The 17,444-nt window shown below is 41.1% G+C and overlaps 1 protein-coding gene across 1 annotated transcript in view; it reads left to right on the forward strand.

Annotated features, from left to right (window-relative positions):
* The window catches only part of DNAH10 (dynein axonemal heavy chain 10), a 167,035-nt gene that overhangs the window by 68,068 nt on the left and 81,523 nt on the right, over positions 1 to 17,444 (forward strand). The window contains exons 25-34 of the mRNA XM_077293221.1: positions 20 to 231; positions 1,283 to 1,439; positions 5,214 to 5,447; positions 5,535 to 5,657; positions 5,805 to 6,038; positions 13,332 to 13,555; positions 14,112 to 14,381; positions 14,466 to 14,649; positions 15,006 to 15,140; positions 15,859 to 16,011. Coding sequence (XP_077149336.1) covers positions 20 to 231; positions 1,283 to 1,439; positions 5,214 to 5,447; positions 5,535 to 5,657; positions 5,805 to 6,038; positions 13,332 to 13,555; positions 14,112 to 14,381; positions 14,466 to 14,649; positions 15,006 to 15,140; positions 15,859 to 16,011 — 1,926 coding nt within the window. The remainder of the gene's footprint in view (positions 1 to 19; positions 232 to 1,282; positions 1,440 to 5,213; positions 5,448 to 5,534; positions 5,658 to 5,804; positions 6,039 to 13,331; positions 13,556 to 14,111; positions 14,382 to 14,465; positions 14,650 to 15,005; positions 15,141 to 15,858; positions 16,012 to 17,444) is intronic.

The following is a 17,444-nucleotide window of genomic DNA, read 5'->3' on the forward strand; positions in this document are numbered from 1 at the left end:
TAAGTATTTATTTCTTTAGCTTGCCAAAGAAGAATGGTCTCAAACTCTATGGGCAAATTTAAATGTTCAGATTCTCCAAGATGGAATTGATGGATTTCTTAAAACTTTTAGAAAACTTTCCAAAGAAATTCGCAGTCTACCAGTGGCTTTTTACCTTGAGTCTAAAATGAAAGAGTTTAAAGATTCAATTCCTTTACTCCTTGATCTGAAGAATGAAGCTTTGAGAGATAGGTATGGATCTTTTTTGAGTATTGTGATGCTGTTCATGCAGATGTGATTCTGGTATAAAATCATATGAAATTCAGAAGGTGAAACATGAATATGCTTAGTTTCTGGAAGGCAAATTGCAATATATATGAAATGCTTTTCCTATACAAGTTCATTGTATGCTGTTCATTAGATGCAAGCATTTCCATTGGTAGAAATAAATGTATTTTCTTTTTAGATATTTTGCTCCATATTAATTTGGTGCTAAATCTTTACTTAGAGCTCATTCATACATCAGTGATTTTTGTCTTACACAAAAAAGTCCTTATTTTCTCAGTGTTTTTGATCAATTTCTTCACATGTTAATTAGTGTGTCTGTTTTTACCATCAGAGTTTGGTCAGAGTTCCATCAGTTTTTGTCAAATCAAAAGAATAACTGATGGAGGTTTCTCAAGCTTCTCCTAACAGTCCATGAAATACGGACAGCAGACAGATGGCATCTGAGTGTTGTCTTACTTTTTCACTAAGGCCAAGTTCACACCTTCATTATTTGGTCATTATCTTCTCTCAGTATTTGTAAGCCAAAATCAGGAGTGGGTGAAAAATGCAGAAGTGGTGACGTGTTTTATTCTACTTTTCCTCTGACTGTTCCATTCCTGGTTTTGGCTTATAAATACTGAGTTAAAATACTGACCGAATACTGAACATGTGAACATGGCCTTACCCATACACTAGAATTGGCAAGTTTGATCTGAGACTTAGATAAAAATTGGTTATGTTTGTGTGATTTTATTATGACCACTCTATCTGTGAAAACCAAAGATGGAACTCATATGAGAAAAACTGACATCTGAATGAGTACTTAGGGCTCATGCAGATGTCTGTGGATCTCGGTCCAGTCAAAGAGCATATCAGCTTCATATGTTTCTATGAGGCTGACACGATCGGGTCAGGAGGTCCGTGGTCAATCCTTGCATTGCCACCCTTAATCAGACTGAGATCCACGAACGTCTACACGAGACCTTGCTTGTCTGCATGAGTTCATGATATAGTTTATTGCATTTCATACTTTCAGACATTGGAAGGATCTGATGACCAAAACAGGGACAAGTTTTGAAATGAATCCTGACACGTTCACCCTGGAGAACATGTTTGCCATGGAATTACACAAGTATACTGATGTCATCAGTGACATTGTAGCATCAGCAGTTAAGGAGCTTAGCATAGAAAAGGTAAGACTTACACGGTGGGAAATATTAGTAAATGATAAATTGATGGATATACAACAAAGAAATGTGTGAGAGATTCAATTGTAATTTTTAATGGGCGAAAATGGAGGTGATTTCAACTTTTTTTAATTTTTTTTACATTTCACAGTACTGTATCGAGTGTAAGCCGACCCGAGTATAAGCCGAGGCACCTAATTTTGCCACAAAAAACTGGGAAAATTTATTGACTTGAGTATAAGCCTAGGGTGGAAAATGCAGCAGCTACTGATAAATTTCAAAAATAAAAATAGATACCAATAAAAGTAAAATTAATTGAAACATCAGTAGGATAAATGTTTTTGAATATCCATATTGAATCAGGAGCCCCATAAGATGCTCCATACAAAATACGCCCCATATAATGCTCCATAAAGTTCATGATGGGCCCCATAAGATGCTCCATAAAGGCTAATGATGGCCCCATAAGATGCTCCATACAAAATATGCCCCATATAATGCTGCATAAAGGTTAATGATGGCTCCATAAGATGCCCCATACAAAAATATACCCATATAATACTCCATAAAGGTTAATGATGACCCCATAAGATGCTCCATATTAAAATATGCCCCATATAATGCTCTAAAAAGGTTAATGATGGCCCCATAAGATGCTCCATATTAAAATATGCCCAATATAATGCTGTACAAAGTGTTAATGATGGCCCCATAAGATGCTCCATATTAAAATATGCCCCCATATAACGCTGCTGCTGCTGTGATTAAAAAAAAAAATTACATACTCTCCTCGTCGCTGCCCGCTGAACCTCAGCATTGCCGGCTCTCTGCAGTGACTGTTCAGGCAGAGGGCGCACACTAACCACATCATCGAGCCCTCTGACCTGAACGTCACAGCCAGAGGACCCGGAAGACACAGTGTTGCGGTGGAATGGGGACAGGTGAATATCGCATGGCTCAGCCTCCCCTAGTCCTACTCACCCTCCTGGCGCTGCATATCAGTCTCTGAACCTCGGGTGCCGGCATCACTCTTCCTGTCTTCCTTCCTGTGCTGAGCGGTCACTGATACCGCTCATTAAAGTAATGAATATGTGCTCCACGCCTATGGGAATGGAGACGCGTGCATATTCATTACTTTAATGAGCGGTATCACTGACAGCTCAGCACAGGCAGGAAGACAGGAAGAGTGATGCCGGCACCCGAGATGCAGGGACTGATATGCAGGGATGACACCAGGAGGGTGAGTATGATGTCTTCTGCACCCCCCCATTTCCGCCGGCAATGACTTGTGTATAAGCCGAGAGGGGCGTTTTCAGCACACAAAAAATGTGCTGAAAATCTCGGCTTATACACGAGTATATACGGTATTTGTTAGTCTTTAGTGAATTTGAACCTGCGATCATTTGATCGCTTGTGCTATATACAGCAATGCCACAGCACTGCTATGTATAGCAGAAATCACAGTCTCCTATGAACCCCAGTCACAAGCTTGGTTTCACAGAAGTACTGTGATGACAGACACAGGGGTCTTCAGCAGACCACTGGCTGTCATTGCAACACATCGTTGGCCCACAAGAAGGGATAGAATGGAGGGCCCTCCTGCCGGTGTGCTGTTGATGCCGCTGTCACAGATTGACAGCAGCAGTTAACAGTTTAACAGCTCCGTTTGAAGCTCAGCTCCACCCACGGCTGTTAGAGGCAGATGATAGCTGAATACTGCAGTCATTATCTGCTGGGAAAGATGCAGGCTCGGCCTGTGAGCCTGCATCAAAAGCAGGCAGATGACTTACGATGGACATAGTACGTCATAAGTCATTAAGGGGTTAATTCACTGCTCTGTATCAGATTTTTGGTCCAGTGGGTGGTCCTATCAGTGGTTATCAGTTGTTCACAGCTATCTTTATAGGTGCACTTATTCAAAGAAAGCTGCAAGTCACTGATAAGACTGCCCACTGGACCAAAAATCCCAGAAAGAGCAAAGGATTAAATGAGTAAAACACAGATATACTAAATCTTTTTCACAAACCTATGTATCAGTCAACTCAGCTCACGCTGTTGTATTACATGATGCCATTAGATTGGACTGCATTTACAGGTCCTTCTCAAAAAATTAGCATATAGTGTTAAATTTCATTATTTACCATAATGTAATGATTACAATTAAACTTTCATATATTATAGATTCATTATCCACCAACTGCAATTTGTCAGGTCTTTTATTGTTTTAATACTGATGATTTTGGCCTACAACTCCTGATAACCCAAAAAACCTGTCTCAATAAATTAGCATATCAAGAAAAGGTTCTCTAAACGACCTATTACCCTAATCTTCTGAATCAACTAATTAACTTTAAACACATGCAAAAGATACCTGAGGCTTTTAAAAACTCCCTGCCTGGTTCATTACTCAAAACCCCCATCATGGGTAAGACTAGCGACCTGACAGATGTCAAGAAGGCCATCATTGACACCCTCAAGCAAGAGGGTAAGACCCAGAAAGAAATTTCTCAACAAATAGGCTGTTCCCAGAGTGCTGTATCAAGGCACCTCAATGGTAAGTCTGTTGGAAGGAAACAATGTGGCAGAAAACGCTGTACAACGAGAAGAGGTGACCGGACCCTGAGGAAGATTGTGGAGAAGGACCGATTCCAGACCTTGGGGAACCTGAGGAAGCAGTGGACTGAGTCTGGTGTGGAAACATCCAGAGCCACCGTGCACAGGCGTGTGCAGGAAATGGGCTACAGGTGCCGCATTCCCCAGGTAAAGCCACTTTTGAACCATAAACAGCGGCAGAAGCGCCTGACCTGGGCTACAGAGAAGCAGCACTGGACTGTTGCTAAGTGGTCCCAAGTACTTTTTTCTGATGAAAGCAAATTTTGCATGTCATTCGGAAATCAAGGTGCCAGAGTCTGGAGGAAGACTGGGGAGAAGGAAATGCCAAAATGCCTGAAGTCCAGTGTCAAGTACCCACAGTCAGTGATGGTGTGGGGTGCCATGTCAGCTGCTGGTGTTGGTCCACTGTGTTTCATCAAGGGCAAGGTCAATGCAGCTAGCTATCAGGAGATTTTGGAGCACTTCATGCTTCCATCGGCTGAAATGCTTTATGGAGATGAAGATTTCATTTTTCAGCACGACCTGGCACCTGCTCACAGTGCCAAAACCACTGGTAAATGGTTTACTGACCATGGTATTACTGTGCTCAATTGGCCTGCCAACTCTCCTGACCTGAACCCCATAGAGAATCTGTGGGATATTGTGAAGAGAAAGTTGAGAGACGCAAGACCCAACACTCTGGATGAGCTTAAGGCCGCTATTGAAGCATCCTGGGCCTCCATAACATCTCAGCAGTGTCACAGGCTGATTGCCTCCATGCCACGCCGCATTGAAGCAGTCATTTCTGCCAAAGGATTCCCGACCAAGTATTGAGTGCATAACTGAACATTATTATTTGATGGTTTTTTTGTTTGTTATTAAAAAACACTTTTATTTGATTGGACGGTTGAAATATGCTAATTTATTGAGACAGGTTTTTTGGGTTATCAGGAGTTGTAGGCCAAAATCATCAGTATTAAAACAATAAAAGACCTGACAAATTTCAGTTGGTGGATAATGAATCTATAATATATGAAAGTTTAATTGTAATCATTACATTATGGTAAATAATGAAATTTAACACTATATGCTAATTTTTTGAGAAGGACCTGTATATGGTGATAGATTCCTTTTAAGTAATTTGATATGCAATCAACTACAGATTTTGTTTTCCTCTTTTTTATTTAGGGCGTTAAAGAAATTATAGATACTTGGGAAAATATGAAATTTACTGTACAGAGGTATATAAAGGGCACTCAAGACCGTGGTAGCATATTGGGGTCTGTTGATGATTTCCTACAAATACTTGATGACAATGCTATGAACCTACAGAGTATATCTGGAAGTCGCTTTGTTGGTCCTTTCCTGAATACAGTACAACAGTGGGAAAAGACGCTTTCTCTCATTGGAGAAGTAATTGCAGTAAGTGCAGAATTATTATTAATTTTACTTAAAATCCTTTTACATTTTTTGTAAAATGATAATCAATATTGTTTGTCTGGTTTACAGGTATGGATGGTAGTTCAACGAAAATGGATGTATTTGGAGAGTATTTTTATTGGAGGTGATATCAGGTCACAGCTGCCAGATGAGGCGAAAAAATTTGACAATATTGATAAAATATTTAAAAGGGTAAGTCTAGGTAAAATAATCATTGGATTATTATTATTATTATTATTATTATTATTATTGATAATGAAAGTAATAATTGTTCTTAATATGTTTTTATTTTTAAGAGATTTCCTCCCTCTGTTACAAAGTCTTTATGTAATCTTTCAGATAATGTCAGATACTGTGAAGGATCCGGTAATAAAGCGTTGCTGTCAGGCCTCAAATCGATTGTTTGACTTACAAAACCTAAGTGAGGGTCTTGAGAAGTGTCAAAAGAGTCTAAATGATTACTTGGACTCCAAGAGAAATGCTTTTCCTCGATTCTTCTTCATATCAGATGATGAGCTGCTCAGTATCCTGGGTAGCAGTGATCCCACTTGTGTTCAGGAGCACATTATCAAGGTGACTTCTTTATACTGTCTTATATCATTTATTATTTACTATATTTCTGTGATATTATATTACCATGAAAACATACAGCGTTTCTTATTACATTGCTATTTGACATGGTCTCTAATAGACTGAAAAGCTGTGGACTTAGCCTACAATCTATCTATATAATCGTCTAAGGGTCACTTCTGTCTGTTTGTCTGTCACGGAAATCCCGTGTCGCTGATTGACCGCGACCAATCAGCGACGGGCACAGTCCGGTCGCGAATTCACACCTTCCTACTCTCCGTCAGTGCCCCCTCCAGTCAGCGCTCACACAGGGTTAATGGCTGCGTTACACTGCGTTATGCCGCGGTGTAACACGGTCCGTTAACGCTGCTATTAACCCTGTGTGACCAACTTTTTACTATTGATGCAGCCTATGCAGCTTCAATAGTAAAAAGATCTAATGTTAAAAAAAAAAAAAAATCATTATATACTCAGCTTCCGGCGCCTTTCCCGCTCCTTGCGACGGTCCAAAGAATGCATTGCGGTTTCGCGAGATGACGTAGCGGTCTGGATCTAGGGGCTGCCGGAAGGTGAGTATATAACTATTTTTTATTTGTATTCTTTTTTTTAACAGGGATATGGTGCCCACATTGCTATATACTACGTGGGCTGTGTTAGATACTACGTGGGCTGTGTTAGATACTATGTGGGCTGTGCTATATACTATGTGGGCTGTGTTATATACCTCGTGGGCTGTTTTATATACTACGTCTCTGTACTATATACTACGTGGGCTGTGCTATATATTATGTGGTTGTGCAATATATTACGTGGCTGGGCAATATACTATGTGGCTGTGTTATATACTATGTGGGCTGTGCTATATATTACGTGGCTGTGCAATATATTACGTGGCTGGGCAACATACTACATGGCTGTGCTATATACTATGTGGGCTGTGCTATATACTACGTGGCTGTGTTATATACTACGTGGGCTGTGCTATATACTACGTGGCTGTGCTATATACTATGTGGCTGTGCTATATACTACGTGGCTGTTCTTTATACTATGTGACTGAGCTATATACTACGTGGCTGTGTTATATGCTACGTGGGCTGTTATATACTACGTGGCTGTTTTATATGCTACATGGCTGTGCTACAGGTCCTTCTCAAAAAATTAGCATATAGTGTTAAATTTCATTATTTACCATAATGTAATGATTACAATTAAACTTTCATATATTATAGATTCATTATCCACCAACTGAAATTTGTCAGGTCTTTTATTGTTTTAATACTGATGATTTTGGCCTACAACTCCTGATAACCCAAAAAACCTGTCTCAATAAATTAGCATATCAAGAAAAGGTTCTCTAAACGACCTATTACCCTAATCTTCTGAATCAACTAATTAACTCTAAACACATGCAAAAGATACCTGAGGCTTTTAAAAACTCCCTGCCTGGTTCATTACTCAAAACCCCCATCATGGGTAAGACTAGCGACCTGACAGATGTCAAGAAGGCCATCATTCACACCCTCAAGCAAGAGGGTAAGACCCAGAAAGAAATTTCTCAACAAATAGGCTGTTCCCAGAGTGCTGTATCAAGGCACCTCAATGGTAAGTCTGTTGGAAGGAAACAATGTGGCAGAAAACGCTGTACAACGAGAAGAGGTGACCGGACCCTGAGGAAGATTGTGGAGAAGGACCGATTCCAGACCTTGGGGAACCTGAGGAAGCAGTGGACTGAGTCTGGTGTGGAAACATCCAGAGCCACCGTGCACAGGCGTGTGCAGGAAATGGGCTACAGGTGCCGCATTCCCCAGGTAAAGCCACTTTTGAACCATAAACAGCGGCAGAAGCGCCTGACCTGGGCTACAGAGAAGCAGCACTGGACTGTTGCTAAGTGGTCCCAAGTACTTTTTTCTGATGAAAGCAAATTTTGCATGTCATTCGGAAATCAAGGTGCCAGAGTCTGGAGGAAGACTGGGGAGAAGGAAATGCCAAAATGCCTGAAGTCCAGTGTCAAGTACCCAGTCAGTGATGGTGTGGGGTGCCATGTCAGCTGCTGGTGTTGGTCCACTGTGTTTCATCAAGGGCAGGGTCAATGCAGCTAGCTATCAGGAGATTTTGGAGCACTTCATGCTTCCTGGCACCTGCTCACAGTGCCAAAACCACTGGTAAATGGTTTACTGACCATGGTATTACTGTGCTCAATTGGCCTGCCAACTCTCCTGACCTGAACCCCATAGAGAATCTGTGGGATATTGTGAAGAGAAAGTTGAGAGACGCAAGACCCAACACTCTGGATGAGCTTAAGGCCGCTACTGAAGCATCCTGGGCCTCCATAACATCTCAGCAGTGTCACAGGCTGATTGCCTCCATGCCACGCCGCATTGAAGCAGTCATTTCTGCCAAAGGATTCCCGACCAAGTATTGAGTACATAACTGAACATTATTATTTGATGGTTTTTTTGTTTGTTATTAAAAAACACTTTTATTTGATTGGACGGTTGAAATATGCTAATTTATTGAGACAGGTTTTTTGGGTTATCAGGAGTTGTAGGCCAAAATCATCAGTATTAAAACAATAAAAGACCTGACAAATTTCAGTTGGTGGATAATGAATCTATAATATATGAAAGTTTAATTGTAATCATTACATTATGGTAAATAATGAAATTTAACACTATATGCTAATTTTTTGAGAAGGACCTGTATATGCTATGTGGGCTGTGCTATATGCTACGTGGGCTGTGTTATATACTACGTGGCCTGTGTTATATGCTACGTGGCTGTGCTATATGCTATGTGGGCTGTGTTATATACTACGTGGCTGTGTTATATGCTACATGGCTGTGCTATATGCTACGTGGGCTGTGCTATATGCTATGTGGGCTGTGTTATATACTACGTGGCCTGTGTTATATGCTATGTGGCTGTGCTATATGCTATGTGGGCTGTGTTATATACTACGTGGCTGTGTTAAATGCTATGTGGGCTGTGCTATATGCTATGTGGGCTGTGCTATATGCTACGTGGGCTGTGTTATATACTACGTGGCCTGTGTTATATGCTACGTGGCTGTGCTATATTTCTGCTGTATCTGTGCATCATGAATCGTGGTATGTGTTAAAGAGGAGGGCCCACTGAGACTCTTTCGCCTGGGGCCCTCAAAAACCTGGAGCAGGCCCTGGCTTCACTGATTGGTCACGCCCCGGCCGGCCATGAACAATCAGCAACAGGCGCAGTCCGGCCGAGAATTGGCACGGAATTTGAACCACGCTTCGCTAATTGGTCGCGCCCGGCCGGCTGAATCCTGTGTATAAATTGCATTATTCTGAAAACTTCATAAATAAACTACATACATATTCTAGAATACCCGATGCGTTAGAATCGAGCCACCATCTAGTTAATATATACTCTTCAGTTATATTTTACTATCTGTTTATGTAAATGTGTATTGATTACTAGTTGTACGACTCTGTTCAAATATCCAAGAAGTATTGTTTCTCCTTGCGGAGATTGACATGCTAAGCATGCCGAGATGCTCCTCTGGGAAATATGCTAATTATGCAAATTGTCTCTTCAGAGAGGAAGAGAACTAGAACTCTAGTGCCACCTATATATAGGTGGCACTAGAGTTCTAGTTCTCTTCCTCTCTGAAGAGACCATTTGCATATTTAGCATCTGTTCAAATAAACATGTAACAGAGCTATGTAACATACAGTGCCTTGAAAAAGTGTTCATACCCAGTGACATTTTCCATATTTTTTCGCATTATACCCACAAACTTAACCCCTTAGTGATCAAACTAATTTTGACCCTAATGACCTGGCCAAATTATAGAAATCTGACCAGTGTCACTTTATGAGGTAATAACTCTGGAAAGCTTCAATGGATCCCACTGATTCTGGGTTTGTTTTTTCAATTCATATTGTACTACATGATGGTGGTAAATTTTGTTCGACATGACTTGTTTTATTTGTGAAAACAATTCAATTTTGACTAAAATGTTGAGAAAAAAATTTCAATTTTCAAACTTTCAATGTTTATATTCTTAAACCAGTTGGTCATGCTGTACAAAATAATTATTAAATAACATTTCCCATATATTTACTTTACATCTGCAGCATTTTTCAAACATTCTTTTATTTTGTTAGGATGTTAGAGGGGTTAAAAGTTTAGCAGCAATTTCCTATTTTGTTCAGCAAATTTACAAATTTACAAAACCTGTTTCTTTAGAGACATATTCAGATTTAAATGGACTTTGAGGGACCTATATATCGTAAACTCCCCACAAGTGATACTGTTTAAAAACACACAATCCCTCAAATACTTAAAAACTGCTATCAGGATTTTTTTTTTAACCCTTCAGGTACTACACAGGAATTAATGCAAAGTGGAAGGAAAAAATAATTAAAATTTTACCTCTAAAATGTTGCTTTAGCCCCAATTTTTTCACTTTTGAAAGACATTCCCCCAAAAAGTTGACACCACAGTTGGTTCCCCACTTTCTTATAAACGCAGCGATATCCCGGAGCTGAAGGAGCAATATTTGAATTTTGGAACACAAGTATCACTGAAAGAGATTGCGGGCGACCTGTCAAATTTGCGGAGCCTCTAAGGTGCCTAAGCAGCAGAAACCCCCCACAAGTGATCCCATTTTGGAAATTACAAACCTCAAGGATTTTATCCAGGGGTATAGTGAGGATTTTGAACCCAAAGATACTAAGCAGAATTTGATAACATTAGGTTGTCATATTGAATATATCGGCAACCTTTTTTTTTTGTATCTTTTGAAAAAACCTAAGCCTAACTCTAAACCTAGCCTAACCCTTACGGGGAAAAAATAAAGATATAGAAATTATAAAATAACAAAATTAAAAATGTTATAATCTGACTTAGGGGATGCATGACACTGGTGGGGGGGGGTGATTAAGGGAGTGCACAGTGAGGCACAGCACAACTACTGTCCTATATACTGATGATTGAGCTTTTGATTACTGTGATAGATGCTGTCACAGTGATCAAAAGTTAGGAATTAATAGGAAAATTCCTGTGGTTACTGGGTGCTGGCCTGCAGATCTTGGCGGGTACACTGCCCATGCGCCCGCCATTTTGCTTCACGAAGAGGAGGAGGATAGCTGGGGATGGTGTATCCGGTACTATGGTACCATAAGGGGCTTGGGACACCTTTTCTCTCTCTTCTGACATGTTACTGTATTGTTCAGACTAAGATGCACCGTACGATAAGACGCACCCAGGTTTTAGAGGAGGAAAATAGAAAAAAAAATTGACGCAAAAAATGTGGTCAATTCTGTACTAATATTCCAAATCTTGGTATATATATGTCACCTATCCAGCTATATATGGCTCCCTCATCCCCATTCTTCTATACATGGTCCCCTCACCCCATTCTGGTATACAGGGTCCCCACATCCCCATTCTGGTATACGTGGTCCCCTCATCCCCATTTTGGCATGCATGGTCCCCTCATCCCCATCTTGGTATACATGGCCCCCTCATCCCCATCCTGGTATGCATAGCCCCCTCATCCCTATCCTGGTATGCATAGCCCCCTCATCCCCATCCTGGTATGCATAGCCCCCTCATCCCTATCCTGGTATGCATGGTTCCCTCATCCCCATCCTGGTATGCATAGCCCCCTCATCCCTATCCTGGTATGCATGGCCTCCTCATCCCTATCCTGGTATGCATGGCCCCCTCGTCCCTATCCTGGTATGCATGGCCCCATCATCCCTATCCTGGTATGCATAGCCCCCTCATCCCTATCCTGGTATGCATGGTTCCCTCTTCCCTATCCTGGTATGCATAGCCCCCTCATCCCCATCCTGGTATGCATAGCCCCCTCATCCCTATCCTGGTATGCATGGTTCCCTCTTCCCTATCCTGGTATGCATGGCCTCCTCATCCCTATCCTGGTATGCATGACCCTCATCAGAAAAACATTAAAAAAATTACCTTTCTACTTATCTTCCCTGTGCTTCCTCACAGCGTCCTGTTCTGATGCCGGCAGCTGATTTATGCTTGAAAGCAGCACATGGCAGTGACGTCATGTACTGCTTACAAGCCAAGGACTTCTGACAGAATACTCCCTGGTCCCCACACCCGGGACTATGTGCGTGTTAAGAAGCGAGTATTAATTTCTCTTTAATAGCAGGCTCACTGTTAGCCGAAGCCTTCGGCTCCCCGCTGGACGATCACTTGTGCCCGCTACTAAAGAGATTGAATATTCACTGCTCTGCACTCCCATGGGGGTGGGGAGCAGTGAATATTCATTCTGTTTAATAGCGGGCACATGTGATCACCCAGCAGGTGCAGGAAGTTGGTGGCTGCTGCTACTGTGTCTGCTATTAAAGAGAAGTGAATATTCACTGCTCCACACGCATATAGTTGTGATCGCCCAGTCCAGCTAACATTATGCCTGCTATTAAAGAGAAATGAATATTCACTGCTGCCCATGCCCATAGTCCCTCCCATCTCTCTGCACCAGCTTCAGTGCATAGTGGTGGGAGGGATTATGGGCATTTTGATTGACTGCCCTGCTGCTCCATCTGGTTTTGTCTGCTGGCATTTCCATGGGTGCCTCCTGTCCTCAAATAATTTGCTAGGTATTTAGCTGGCTTGCTGTGAGCACCAGATTTTCAGTTGTAGCTTTGCTTTAGACTTGGGATATCAGTCTAGATATGTCTTGGTAGGTTTGCAGTTGTGCCATACTATCCATATTTGTATGACTGATTGAAAAGTGCTCCATGAGATGTTCAGAGCTTAGGCAACTTTTACAACCAAACTCTACTTTACTCTTCTCCACAACTTTATCCCTGACCTTTCTGATGTGTCCCTTGGTTTTCATGATGCTGTCAAATGCTCTCAAACAAACCTCTGAGGCCTTCTTCACAAAACAGGTGTAGTTATACTAAGAATAAATTACACACAGGTGGACTCAATTTACTAAATATGTGGATGTAATTGGTCAGTCAGGATTTCATTTATGGGTATCCGTCTACTGGGGACTGACTACAAATGCACATCACAATTTTCAGATTTCAAAAATTTAAAAAAAACATGCATCATTCCCTTGATACTTCACAGATACTTTCTACTTTGGCACATACTGTATATCACATAAAATCACAATAAAATACACTTTTGCTTATGGATGTAAAGTGAAAAAATGTGGAAATGTTCACGGGGTATGAATACCTTTTCAAGGCACTGTATGTAAGTAAAGATTCTCCTACATTTAGACTAAACATTATACATACCTGAACACCTACTTTATTGCAGATGTATGATAACATTGCATCACTGAGATTCCAAGATGGAGACAATGGAGAAATGTTGGCAACAGGCATGATCTCAGCTGAGGGAGAGGAGATGGTATTCCGCCAGGCTATAGCTGCTGAAGGTCGCGTGGAGGATTGGATGACTGCTGTACTGCAGGAAATGAGGAGAACCAACAGACTCATTACTAAGGAGGCCATATTTAGATATTGTGAGGATAAAAGCAGGTACTGTGCATATATCGCCATGTTATAATTATGTGAACCATATATTTCTATAGTCAACTTGACTAAAAAGAACGTGATGGGACTCCACCCTGTATCAGCATAAGAACTTAGCCCTTCAAAGTGCGTTTCACTTCAAATGTTGGTTGTTAGTGAATGTCTCATGTGCTTGTACACTAACACTTTCCAAATCATGCTGAATGCAAACACCAAATTAACAGAGTTGTCTGGGTGAATAAAGTGATAGGTGATCCTAAGAAATAGTAAAAATATTTATTTGTTCCAACATTTTCAAGATAGATCGCACAACTCTTTCCAAAATGTTGCAATGTAAGTAACCCGTTGTGTAACATGAGAGAGAAGACAATAAACAACTGCTTATTTCATGCTCTGCATCTACAATGGTGCTTGACAGTCTTGACATAGGTGTGGGATCCAGAGATGGGACCTGTATCAATCAGAAAGATAGAACATGCTGTGGGTCTTAGATTGGAAACCCCTTAAATAATAAACTAAGTAATTGCCTCCTTCTTATTTTTGGTCTACGTTAATTTTACAGGGTAGATTGGATGCTGTTGTATCAAGGGATGGTTGTCCTAGCTGGTAATCAGGTGTGGTGGACCTGGGAAGTTGAAGATGTCTTCCATAAGGTTAAAAAGGGAGAGAAACAAGCACTGAAGAGCTATGCTAAAAAAATGCACCAGCAGATTGACGAACTAGTTACCCGGATCACAGAACCTCTAAGTAAAAACGACAGGAAAAAGTATAATACTGTTCTCATTATTGACGTACATGCTAGAGACATTGTGGACATATTTGTGAGAGACAGGTGGGTTTAATGTTAACATAAGCTCTTGCCAGCTGACATTGTGATTGGCGACTGTCTAATGGACATTTGTGACCTTTTTCGTAGCATTATGGATGCCCATGAGTTTGAATGGGAAAGTCAATTACGTTTCTACTGGGACAGAGAACCAGATGAACTGAATGTCCGACAGTGCACTGGAACCTTTTCCTATGGGTATGAATACATGGGTCTAAACGGAAGGCTAGTCATTACCCCTCTGACTGATCGGATCTATCTCACTCTTACACAGGTATCTGGTGTGATCTAATTACATCATTTAGGTTGTATGATGAGAGAACACATAAATTGACAGAGAATTGTATATATTAGGATACTATTTTGCTGGGTCTGTCATAGATGGAAAATGCTGACCATGAAATAAAATCTGTACTGTCATTGAGGTGTCTTTTTTTATGCAGTCGACATAGCTGATTTAACACATAATTGTGTTTTTTCCCACTTATTGCTTTTGTTGTATATCTGCTAAGGGGATTCACCTTGATTGAATGTACCTAGGTACAAAATATGACCAAGGTTATAATGGCCTCCTGCCCATGCTCTGTGTCAGCAAGCTTTAGAGTCTGTTTTTTCTTTCAAATTTTTAAGGCGCTCTCCATGTATTTGGGTGGAGCACCTGCAGGGCCAGCGGGTACTGGTAAAACTGAGACAACTAAAGATCTGGCAAAAGCTCTTGGATTGCTGTGTGTGGTGACAAATTGTGGTGAAGGCATGGACTACAAGGTAAACTCGATAATTTTTTGTGCTTTTGTTACTTATTTAGCACGCGCTTATAGCGTATTTACATGCAAACATGACTTTATTAGGTCATCCTGTTATCTTATTACTATAAGACACACTGTAGAGAATATGGCAATTTAGAAAGAATATTTTATAGCTTATATTGTAGGGAATCTGTTAGCAGGATTTAATGCTTACTGTATTTATATGCTCATGTAGCTCTTTCAACAACAAGTCCAGCAATACGTTTGCATGGCCAGTTCATTCCTCCATTACCGAGAAATCAACGTTTGAATTGACGAGCAAATGAGGCTGAAGAGCTATTGTAGATCTGAAGCCTCTGTCACTCCAGCTCTATTCCCAGCCCTCCTCCTTCTCTGCTGTGTGACGTGAGACAAAGGAGGAGGTAGAACTGGACAGCAAATAGAGCTGGAGTGACAGAGGCTTCAGATCTACAACAGTCTATCAGCCTCATTTGCATATCAGTTCAAAGGCTGATTTCTCAGGAATGGAGGAAAGGACTGGTCATGTAAAGGTATTGCTAGACTCGTCTTTGAAAGATCTACATGCGCATATGACTAGTTTGGGGGTGACATCCTGCTGACAGACTCCTTTTATAAATATTTACTTTCATGTACAATAAATACATTGCACTGCCATTGGTGTTGTCTTCAACCTGTAGTCCGGAATTTTGTTTGTAACTTTTCATCATTTTTTTAAGGCTGTTGGTAAAATCTTCTCTGGCCTGGCACAATGTGGAGCATGGGGCTGCTTTGATGAATTTAATCGTATTGACGCCTCGGTACTCTCAGTTATTTCTTCTCAGATACAGACCATACGTAATGCCTTAATCCATCACTTGAAGAGATTTCAGGTGGGTTGCTGGATCACCTGAATGTGTTGTATATCCCACAGAGAGATTTATGAAACAGTCTCCTTTGTTTTTTTTTTCATATATCCTTAAAATCAAGTTATTGCTCATTAAGGACTTATTCGTACATATCGTTTTTACTGTGCTTTTCCCATGCATTTTTTTTTATGTAGGTAAAAGCACTGCCACTTTTTACAGTGGCAACAGAATGAATGAGATTTCTAAAATCTCATTCAGGTGATGTGTTCATTTTTTCTACCAATTTGGACTTATGGTGCTTTAAAAAAATGCAATTTTTTCAGCATACTTATTGCATTTTTCCCCCGTTGAGATCAATGAGGCAGAGCAGCAAACATGTAATAGAAATGCACAGCAATGGCATAAAAAAGGCACCAAAACATCAGTTTTGTAATGGGGAAAAATCCAATGCCTTTTACTGTGAGTTGTCTCTGTTTTGCTCTGTCCAAGCGTAGCTTAATGTAACCTGCACACATGCGGATTTGATGTTGATTTCCTGCAACATTTCTGCAGCATGTCAATTCTCTCAGAGATTTTGCTGCAGATTTCATTCATACTAAGGAGTGGGGGAAAATCTGCAACAAAAACACATCAAAAATGCATCCTGCCAAGAGATGCAGAAATGGTGCAGAAATTCCTGCACCAAACACTTAACGTGTGCACAAACCCTAAGCGTGCGTGTGTTCAGGATGGCCTTGCACGGAGCGGAAAACTCACTCCGCCCAAAGCTCTGCCCCCTTCTGTAGACGCGATAATGCCGGATGTGTTCATTGCACACATCCGGAATCATCGCACCCCACACATAGGGCCCTGTGTTTTACCTTGCTGCGGCGCATCGTCGCCGCAAGGTAAACGGACATGCTGCGATCTAAAAAGACGCGCCGCATGTCCGGAATCGCAGGGCCGCCGGATGCGTGTTCGCACGCATAGTGGAGATGGGATTTCATAAAATCCCCCCCACTATGCTGTAACATCTGGACGCTGCCTGTTTGACGCTGCGGCACTACGCAGCATCAAACACGCAGTGTTTCCTGAACATGGAAACATACCCTAAGAGCTCATGCAGACACCGTTCAAATCGGACCAAGCACAGACTACTAATGCACAGGCTGTCCACGAGCTGTGACGCTCTGGTCGTGAGAACCGCAGCCAGTCTGTGGATTCCAGTCCCAGATCAGAACGATTTGCACAGACATCTGTATGAGCCCTCAACATTTCACCAAATATAGCACAAAGGGTGAGGTCTGAAATAAAATCCACACAAAGCGCTAACATGATGCAAATTTTAAAATCCGCAGGTCAATTTCCATTTGGAAAATTTGCACAGTGTGTATATGACTTTCTTAAGCTCTTATAAATTTAGCTGGTACTGTATTATGCTGTTGATTTTCCGCAAGAAAACTGACACAGGAAACCTG

The sequence above is a fragment of the Ranitomeya variabilis genome, chromosome 1 (genome assembly GCF_051348905.1).
Source record: "Ranitomeya variabilis isolate aRanVar5 chromosome 1, aRanVar5.hap1, whole genome shotgun sequence".
NCBI lineage: Eukaryota > Metazoa > Chordata > Amphibia > Anura > Dendrobatidae > Ranitomeya > Ranitomeya variabilis.